The sequence below is a fragment of the Lissotriton vulgaris genome, chromosome 3_1, assembly GCF_964263255.1.
Source record: "Lissotriton vulgaris chromosome 3_1, aLisVul1.2, whole genome shotgun sequence".
Classification (NCBI taxonomy): domain Eukaryota; kingdom Metazoa; phylum Chordata; class Amphibia; order Caudata; family Salamandridae; genus Lissotriton; species Lissotriton vulgaris.
Genome location: NC_141689.1, coordinates 1,045,330,698 through 1,045,341,064, shown reverse-complemented (window position 1 = coordinate 1,045,341,064; position 10,367 = coordinate 1,045,330,698). Strand labels below are relative to the sequence as shown.

The following is a 10,367-nucleotide window of genomic DNA, read 5'->3' as shown; positions in this document are numbered from 1 at the left end:
AGGCAGGTAAAGAAAGGGAACATACTAATCAAAGCAGACTTTCGGTTATCACTAACGGTTTATAAGAAAATGAAACTTATGCAATTTGATTCATCCAGATGGACTTTTCGCTAAAGGGAGAGTAAGAATGGAACATACTATATGTGTGAACGATTCAATATTCGACTAAAGGTAGGGAGAAAATGGAAAATGCTAATAGACAGGTTTTGCACGGAAACCTTATTTATAGAAAACAGGGTAAAGGACGTAGGCAATTATGCTTTATTCAGGACAAGAGAGAGAAGTTTAGATAGACATCAACCACACTCAGTTATATTTACCTAGGATAGGTTGAAGACTAACCCTGGCCACAGGTCAGTTGGAAAAGGCGGGAAAGGACCCTCAAGGACTTAGGATGCCAGTAGGCGGGCAGGTATGGCTCATGGACAGGTAGGACAGGATAACCCCAGGATTTGGATCAGGACCGGGCTCACCAAAGGGTACGACCAACACCTCCAGCTTCGTAGGTGTTGCTCAACATTACAATGGCTTAAGACTAAACTCACCTTCTGCAGGCCTTCTTGTACTTTATTATTCAATTATGACCCATCTCGGCATCCCACACTCCTTCCCTTTTACTTCAGGTTTGCTCCAGTTTCCTACTTCACGGTTTATACAGCACACCCACTTGGTGAGCTTAGAGTTGAAAGTGTGGCACGCAAGCCCAGGCACCCAAACACCTGCATATCCAAGCATGGTCGGACAATTCATTTGCAATCAACTCAAAGTTACATGGGTGAGACTGGAGGGTTTGTGAAGTTCAATCAGCCCTCCATCAGTTCTGATTAGGTATGCACACAGTCATTCTATCAGAACATTAGGTGTGTTTTCCACTTGCAACCCTGACTTTAATTTTCACCCAGGAGGATACATGAAAGGTTCACTCGAGACAGTATGCTGCTAGAAGTGTTTATTACTATAAATACACAATACATGGTGACACACTATGAAGTGGTGTAGAACAATTAGGATTTTGGATACCGTAGCACTTACTACAAAAGCATGTTCACCAGAAATTCATGTGCGATACAAAAAGTGCTCAATAAAGACCAGTAACTGGCAAGATTTGGTAAATTACCTTCGAGGTAAATACAATTATGGTCATACCAGTGCTCCGCAAGCTTTTATACATTTATCCTTGCATGTCCAACTTATCCATCATGATTAGATGATCCATGCTGCACAGCTGGCAGATAACTTGGCATAAATAGTATACAGTGAGAGCTGCAGTGCACATGGTACAAACTAATTTTTGCATGCATGTTGGCTGTTAGTCTCCTCCTTCACCTTTTCCCTCCGTATGATGAGTGCCACCCAACTGGGGATAAAAGGGACCCACCAACCAGTTGAGTGGCGTGTTGTTCACAACATAGTGCACCATATTATCCATTGAACCCTTCATTTTGTCCAATTGTCCTCTAGTGGTCGCAAGAACGTTGTCGGAGATTTCTCTTACAGAGGAGGCCAAGTGGAAGTTCTGGTACAATTCACCAGCCATTGTACTCATGTGGTGAGCCTGTTCCTGGATGTTGTGGGGCAGGCCGTGTATACTGGACACTAGAGTGATGCAGGTGGTCTGAAGATGTTTTGTAAGGTTGTGGGCAATCACCAGGGTACGAGACTCAACATCCTGGGGAAAGAAAAAGATTGCAAGTACTTGAACTGACAAGGCTACGCAGTATTAAGTTTACAGACTGTACAAGCTGCCTATACTAGCATCAGTTTGAGCACAGGAATCCAGTCACATCAGCTTCATGAGTGAAGCCACTGAAGTCTTGCAGGATTCTGCAGAGCTTCAGTTTAATGCACAAGGCTGCAGCAAGCATCCACAAATGTAAGGTATAAATAGCACTATATTGCCCGCACAACAAATTCTTAAACATTAAGGCAGTAATCTGGAAAAATCTGTAGATCAGAAAAGTGCAGAGTTACCTCTGTGCCGTTACACTCCTCGCCAACGTTTTGGCCTGTGCTTTTGCTCCATTCCAACCAAGATTGGTAAAGCTTTTCTTGGGCATCATGCAGCTTCTGGTTGGCGCTATCCATATTTTTCCGTGCATATTCCATCTGAAGAAGAAAGTGCGTTGCGTTACAGTTCAGTAGATAACAGTAAGAAAGTAACCAGAGTGCAGCTAACCACTGCAGTAACATTAAGAAATCCCCTTACAACACATTTGCATGTCAAGTATTGTCCATTTTGAATGCTATTGGTCTAACAGGTCAGATTAAAAGGAAACGGCAGGCAATGAATGCAGCAAATGTTTAATGCACATTTCCAACCCCACTGAGTTGGAGCAAAGTGGTATAAAAGAAAGTTTTAAAAGGAAGATATGGACTTTCAGCTCAATACTAGACACATGTATACATCTAGAGGGATACATGCAGTTGCAATGCTTTTCTTACCAGGGCAACCGTACGGTGGAGGTGAGAAATTGCTTCCTGGCTCCTGGATTTTGCATCACTCAACCGGGCTATGGCTTGCCTGTAGGCACGCTTCTGAACTTTGCACGACAAGGAACCTATTCGAATATAGTAGTTTGGCTTCTGAGCCCCATCTTCAATGCCTTGCACACATGCAGTTTCTGCAGCTGCAAACAGAAAAAAAAAAACTATAAGTTAGGACCACAACCTGCCAACGCGATACACAATAACCCACACTTATGCATTCAGGGAAGTGAAGGGAATAATGTCCCGCAATCACAGTAACCATTACAAGTGGTAAGAGAAGCCATTTACCCAGCTTCTTTGTGAAGCAAGTGCTGTATGATTGGGGCATGGAAAGCATGAGCTCCCTAGCCCCTTATAAAAGACTAACTTTAGCTTCACCAAGTTATGTCTCGTGTTAGAAGATTTATTTGCCTGTTGGAGAATTAAGGGGTGACATTTAGACATGAACATGTGCTGCCAAATGAGCAAGACAAATTTAGTATCCTGCCGTGGTAAAGGATAAGGTACACAGCTTTCGTATTCAATTTTATATTTGGAAATAAATGAACAAACCAAACGAAAACCATTCAAACTCAAAAACAAACTCAATTGTTTGGTGCATAGCACCACTAAACGAATTATAAATTATTTAACAAATGTCCTGAGAAAGCAAGTCTGGCAGCCATGAAAGACCTCAAACGTTAACAAAGTCAGTCATAGGAGATCTTTGTTGCAGCAACCCCCCCACCCCCACAAAACGGAAAGTAGCACCCGCAAGTTAAACACGACAGGGAGTGTATAAACTGAGCACAGTGGGAAGACCAGTGGAAATTGTGTGCCAACTGAAGGTTTATCAGAAATTGGCTGCAGATCAAATGACACTAAACCCAACCAGCTGTGGCAACGCAAGGACTAGGTAAGGGCACCCTGAGACCTAAGAGATAAACATGTGATGGCAAAGTGAGCAGCAGCCAGCATCAAGGTCCCATAGCCATCAGTTTCCCTGCACAGTAGGCCCTTAGAAAGTCCCTTCGATACTAGAAACTGGACAGAACACATGTTTAAGATACCAGCAATAAAAAATAAAAAAAACTTCAAATATAGAAAGGCTTACAGCGGACTAATTAAACGAATCCTCAGATGTACTCACCCAACTCTTCTTCGGTCAGTGGGAGATACTGTTCTAGTAGAGTCTCTGATTTGGTGAGTGCCGATTCCACACCATTATTCACCATTTGCACCACATGGCTGCCCAGCACTGTGTTAATACTGCCATGTACAACAGACTTTGTCAATTCAACACTCTCATGAACAGCTCCTTTGGTCTTGTCGACCACACCAGTGATTGTATGAGCCACAGTATCTTTGGCACCAATCATCATATCGGAGGCTTTAGACACAATCTAATGAAAAGAGAACAAATCTTTACATTTGATACAATGTATCGTTTAAGCATAAAAGAAATTTCCTGATTTGGCAAATGTTCAATTACAAAAGTATTTACAAAAACGACTAAGATAAAAGCTGCACAGCGTGAAGTTTAGAATTAGTAGTAGCAAATTACAGTAATAATCAACTACAGAACCAAATAAAGGGCATGCACAGTCAGTATTGCTAACCACACATTAAAAAAAAATTATTGAAACCATTACCTTGTCTGACGGCTGATACAATATTGGCAGCTTCTCCTCTATCTTATCAAGACCCATACATGCGTAGTCATTCGCAACTGAAACTAAAAAAAAAAAAAAAGAAAAAAAAAAAGAATTACTACGTTTCAGTTTAAACCATTCAGTTTGTAGAGTTTCAATGAGCAATGTACATGCAGCGGCCAGCCTCTACTCAAAATTAGTAAGATTGAGGGTGCGACGTGACTAATTTCATGTCTAGGTAGACAGTTTTGATCTCACGGCCATAAGAGTTCGATTTAGAGTAACCATACTAACACTCAAGTATCTGAGGGATAGATTCACTTTTCTTTGCATATACACAACAGTATACAAACAAATACCAAACAGTTGTAAACATAGGTAGATGCAGTGCAGCAGTTCAGTCTACAGTCGCATGATAAGTTTCCTGGCAACACATTGCAGTGGTCATATGGTATGCGACAGCCAAGACCAGTTATCAATAAGACCCAGCCCATAATAGTGCCTCCAGGTAGCCAAGACTTTATAGCATTATCAGAGCAGCCTGCTATTCTAGGTACCTCCCTGGCCATATAAATATCCAACCCCTTTCTCCACCCTTGTAGGTTAGACCTCCTGACACAACCACCCCCTCCCAATGCACGGCAATATCCCCCTTACGCTACCACCAGTCCCTAATGCTAAACAGGAGCGTGGCCCAGGGACATTCACATCATTTTGTACACCCAAAAAGGACATTCTGGCTCAAGTGAGTTAACACCAGGGTGTTTTGCAATTCGTGTGCCACTTGGTCCTAATGTGGCTGGATTACTGGGCAAACACATTGTGTGTTTGTGGGGGGCGAGAAGAGTGAGTCCATCTCACGCAGTCTAGGCCTATCGCTCTTCCCATTGCATGTAGTTGTGCCCTGTCATAATAAACCGTGTTGTATTATGAGCTGTATTAGCCTCAACCTAGATTTAATGGTTACTGACTGTTGGTGCATTAAGGCGGTCTCTTAATCAGTGTAAGCCATCTCACCCCTGTCCCGCGCCCTTGGAGATTCACCAGGGTGTGCATCATGTTTAGGGTTTTGTAGGTATTCCCCCTCTCGAGCACCTCCAAAAGGAGCCTACCCCAAAAAGGAACATAGTCCGGAATCTGAACTCACCTTCTCTGCCAGCCATTTGTGCAACTGATACCCTCTGGAGGGATGACAAACTCGAGCCCCCCTCCCCCCTCCCACGAGGCCCCAGCCTTAGCGTTTCCTATTGTATCCCAGGCCTAAAGGTGTAGATACCGGACTGAAAGGGGTTACTTACATCACTACTTTCAAGGGATGCATTCACAAATTGGAACAGTATGCCGAGTAAAACAGTAGTTTAACTGCAGTCCATCTTCCCACCCAAATCACGCATTGTAAATGTAAAACACCGAGTAAAAATTTTTTAAACCTTGAGCAACAGCATTGCATTTAACATTTTCACGGGGGCGGGGGAAAGCGAGCCAATAATCAGACAAGCTTCACTTACTCTGAGGGTCCATCTTTTGAAGTATTGGTTTAGCGCTGGTTATAGCCACGTTAGTGACCTTCAATACTCCCATTTCTGCCACTTCACAGACAGACCTCAGGTAGGGATGGTTCTCCTTTATGTTTGCGTAGACCGAGGACACCATGCCATAGGTGGAGCTAATGAGGGGGAGGCCGATCACGCGTGACACCACATTCTGTTTAAGAAACAAACAAACATTGTAAGTCAACTGGAAAAAGGTCACTGCTTTTACTATACAAAAAAATAAGCAAAGTCAAAATAAGCCATTACCTGTGGATGCTCAACTGCTACCGAAGCCATTGTTGTATCGCAAATCCTATTGAACGGATAGAGGATTAGTAACGTAAGGAGAAAGTCACGGCAGCAACTAAACTACTTACCACCACTAATACACATTAGCAAAGGAACGAGAGAAACCAGCCAACTCCCGAAAGAAAAAATCATGTCTTTGGGGGACACTGCAAAAAAGATGTTAACTAGAAAAGGAATGAGCCCGTCTAATCCCAGAATATAGCGGAGTAGGAAGGAATTTTGGATTGGCGTGGAAGAGAGAAATACCATAGAAGTAAATGCCCAGCTTTGTGACAGACATCGAGCGAAATCAAAAGCCATTAATTCAAGTATGGTTTAAACAAATAAAAAAGTCACGTTTTCAACATGCGACATTAAAACGGGGATTTCGGAGTTTGTCGCGTTTTCTTTACCCATTTCTACATGTGCCAACGAGCAGTAGTGTGGGTCCACTCCCCTCCCGAAATCTCAAAAGGAACATAAGCGCTCCAGGGCGGAACATACGCTTAGACTATCTGCTTAAAACCGACAACAACTGAAAATCAAAGCTAGACATCGGGGGGTTATAAGGGATGAAAAAAATCGGGGGGGGTGGGGGGGGGGGGAAGAAAGGAAGAAGAGATCTCAAAGGAGCGCGTCCGACGTAATTAAAGGTGCGAGTTAAAAACACAAACTGAAAATCGATGCGTAGCATTATATGCCACCCGACTGGTACTTTGCTGTTTCTGTCACTGTATCTAGATATATAACACCACAAGTAACATACAACAAACCAGGGATATTGGCTTCGTCAATTGTGTTAATTGCCTAAGATAAATAAGCAACAACTATGGCTTGGTTTAGAATATTGAAAATACTTCGTTTATGAAATGAGACCGATCTATCTATAACGAGCCTCTATGAAGTTAGATCAAAGGCAGTGAAGGGTGGCCCGGCAGTTACCATCTTTCTTCTCATCACCAAGGGTGAAGGCGAAAAAGGAGAACTCGATAGGTACCCGTCTCAGCACCCTCTTTTTAAACCTGTTAGTGCTCAGCACCGAAAGGACCCGGCCCATTTAAAGCCCTTCAAATAATCCCTGTGGTGTCCTGTGATATGCGGGCACACAGGCAGTGCAGAGGAAGACTCCGACTACCCGCTTAAAGTTTACAAGTGAACCCTCTAAGCGCTACATAGAAAAATGTTAGAGCGCGTATATTAGAAATTAAGTAAATCACCACTCCTTCCAGAGGCGACGAAGTCCTTATGTATAACACCTAACGGGAATAAATACCTTCCACATCCCGACCATTGTAGGCGTCGAACTATCAATCGCCACAATCCACTCACCTTGCTCGCTTCACAAATAAGTTCTGCTACCAAGTATGATGCGCGACCGTTATTTATGCTCCTGCGCTTCTCGCGAGAATGCTGCTCAGCCCACTCTGTGACAGCACAGGAGCGTCATAAAGCCGGAGTGCAACCTGCTCGTCACGCGCTGCCTCCGGGAATTCCCACCTGCGGAAGCCCCGCCCTCCTTCAAGCTGTTCAGTACGTTGTTGTGTTTAACTTCATGCAAAAAGCTAGGTTGAAAGGGTCGTCCGGTGGTTATATGTTAGTACTGAGCCCTCTCGTCTAATTTTCACAAGTATGTCGTCAGACTGTTTACTCAGCCACAAAGAACGTGCTGGATGGATTTATGATGCAATTCTATGTCAGGACGGAGGCGAGGATTATGCAGTCCTTTCTTCTCTTTATTATAACAGCAATTTAAAGAAAAGCCCAATCAAAACACATTATTGGAACTACAGCTCCCATGAGCACATGGGGCAAAGTGTCCATAGTAACCGCCAGCCAATGATGATGCCGTCCGCCGTATAATTGGCCGTGACGTCCCTTCCGCTTCCTCTTTCTTCTCTGCTCGTCAGATAAGTCACTTTATTATCTTTCTGACGTACTGTGTGTTTCATTATTGTTATTGAGCGTTTTGTGCCTGTGCAATAGCGCTAGCTTCAGTAGTGCGCTTTTTCATTCCTGTACTTCGGCAGAACGACGTGCGACAGGCGCTGTTTGCGCCGTCACTGCTGTGTCAACGCGGACTGTGAGAAGCACGTCCTCGCTCTGTGGGGCGCCGCCGCTGGGGACAAGGCTGCGCTCGCGGCCGGATGTATGACTTTAGCACGCATACTATTACCACGCATACCTTTACAACGCGGTATTTACAACGAATACCGTTACAACGCATAGCGCTTTGAGGTGCTGGATAGTGGTAAGTATAATTTTATATTCCAACTCCAGTCCTCGTGGACACTAGGGAAGGTGTTGGATATAAAATTAAACTTATTCCCTATCCTAGAGCGCCCCCCAGCGCAATGCGTTGTAATGGTATGCGTGGTAATGCCTGCGTTGTAATGGTAGTGCGTTGTAAAAAATGCATGCTAAACGTTGTATTCCCTCGCGGCCTTCTGTCCATTTGTGTGGCGCGCTGAGGCGGAAATTCCTTCTGCCTCAGCAACCCTCGCCCTGACACCGGCTCGGTGCTGAGGATCGCACGTTGTTTGCGCGATGCCATCTAGTGGCGAAAATGAGGTACTGCACCTGGATTTTGACAGTTAAGCTGTCGGAGCACCGGCAAGGGGGCTGCCTTCTTGAATTTAGATTTAAGGCGTTTAGTCCTCACACCCTCATAGAATGCAATCTGCTGAGCAGTCAAACCCCCCCGTTCAGGAGGCGGAAGAGCTATGCTGCTCCCAACCCTTGACACCGGCGGTTGGTCGCGCGCTTTCTCAGGGCCTGGACACTGTACTGGCACCCTTACGGGAGGGAGTGGACGCCCTCGCCCAAAGCATCCCTGGGGTGTTTGGTACCGCAGTGCCTGTAGACCGCGGATCCAGAGGTGCGCAGGGAAGAAGTCGGCTAAGCGTCACGCGGGGCACCTGGAGGAGTTCGAACGCTTGAGGAACTCCTCCCGCAAGAGTGCGCGGACGCTCAAACATGTACCCTGCCGGGAGGGTTTTTACCCCGGAGAGGATGGCGACGAGGTGGCCCCGGAATCGGACCAGGAGGATGGTTTCCCGGTGGAGGGAGAGGGTGTTACCGAGGATGATGTCTCCTCGGAGGATGAAGAGGAGTACACGGGTCGGCCCTGGCGACCGGCGTCTCACTCATCGGGGTCCCTAGGGGGGAAAGACAAAGCCTCTGACATGTTTGACCCGACGAAAATTTACCACCCTAGATCGTCGGAATGGACCCCTGACCCCTGACCCCAATGTAGCGGCGTATGTGGCGGGTAAGGTGCGTCAACCCCTGGAGAAGGAGGTTAGGACCCGCATGTAAGGCGAATGCCCTCACCCGAAATTGGAGGGCAGAGTGGCGGTCACCCCGGACATTGATGAGAAGCTCTGTGCGTTCTTCGCTAAGTTCATGAAGGACCCTAGGAAAGGCATACATCGTTCCAGGCGCAACTGCCAGGATAAGCTCCTGGACGCCGTGGGCCCCGTTACACAGATCATCCAGTTGGCCGAGAGGGCCAAAGAATCGGGGACGGCGATGTCCACGGAGGTCGTGGCAGGTTGGGCACAGCGCGCCTTATGCTTCTTGGGCAACGCAAACTGTGCATTGGCGGCTGAGCGGAGGAGGTCACTCCTCATCAAGATCGACCCTAAGCTTAGGGACCTGGCCACTTCGGAAGCAGGGCCTATTGCACAGGGCAAGTTGTTTGGCGAACCCTTTATAAAGGAACTAAATAAGTTTGTCACTACTTTTTCCGCTTTAGACAAAGCACAGACGTCCATCAAAAAGATTTTCCCGGACGGGTTTTTGCAGGGGCCGGAAGAGGGCGGGGTCGCTCCTCCGGCCGCCAGTGATAGAGCGCGCAGGTCACCCGACCAACATAATGCACACTTGGGCCCATAAAAAAATAATTTCCAAATACTTTATATATTTTAATCAGGTAACCTACACACTGTTATCAGTAATTCAGATTTTCTTCTTTCTACTTCCGTGTACCTGACTTACCAATCCTTGTAACAGGTACTTAACATCACAATGGATCAGGGGCTAGTTTTGGGAGTAAGTAAATAGCATAAAATACCATTCAACATTAGAAAACCGGTTTGTATTTTATAATAACCACAGACGCCAAGAAGTTTTCAAAACCTTTATCTAATTTTCTTCATCTTCTATTGCTACAGCTGGTTTTCCTCCTCTTTGGACGCTCTGATCCCTAAAAAGAGAGTTCCTAAGAGGGAGAAACGAGTTGGCTCGGCTCCGTGGTACTCCGTAGAACTTCGCACCCTCAGGAAGGGATGTAAAAGGTTGGAGAGGGTATGGAGGACGAACTGGGAAGTCTCTAGGAGAGAAGAATATCGGGCTGCAATTAGGGGCTATAAGTCCGCCCTGCGACGCGCGAAAGCCCTATTCTTTGATGACCGCATCAAATCTGCTTCGA

General features: G+C 45.7%; 1 protein-coding gene across 2 annotated transcripts; it reads right to left on the bottom strand.

The window, feature by feature from the left end:
• Positions 1-934: 934 nt before the first annotated feature.
• Positions 935-7,351, bottom strand: LOC147727375 (perilipin-2-like). 2 transcript variants are annotated; one of them, XM_086961457.1, is made up of 8 exons: positions 7,268-7,351; positions 5,918-5,963; positions 5,627-5,822; positions 4,119-4,201; positions 3,617-3,869; positions 2,443-2,627; positions 1,972-2,106; positions 935-1,669 (listed from the first exon to the last, which is right to left on the bottom strand). In XM_086961457.1, exons 2-8 carry the CDS (start codon positions 5,945-5,947, stop codon positions 1,310-1,312), a joined length of 1,242 nt encoding a protein of 413 aa, XP_086817583.1. In that variant the 5' UTR covers positions 5,948-5,963; positions 7,268-7,351; the 3' UTR covers positions 935-1,309. The 2 variants fall into 2 exon arrangements, with proteins under 2 accessions (XP_086817583.1, XP_086817584.1); XM_086961458.1 differs by having other exon boundaries at positions 7,212-7,268.
• Positions 7,352-10,367: the final 3,016 nt, after the last annotated feature.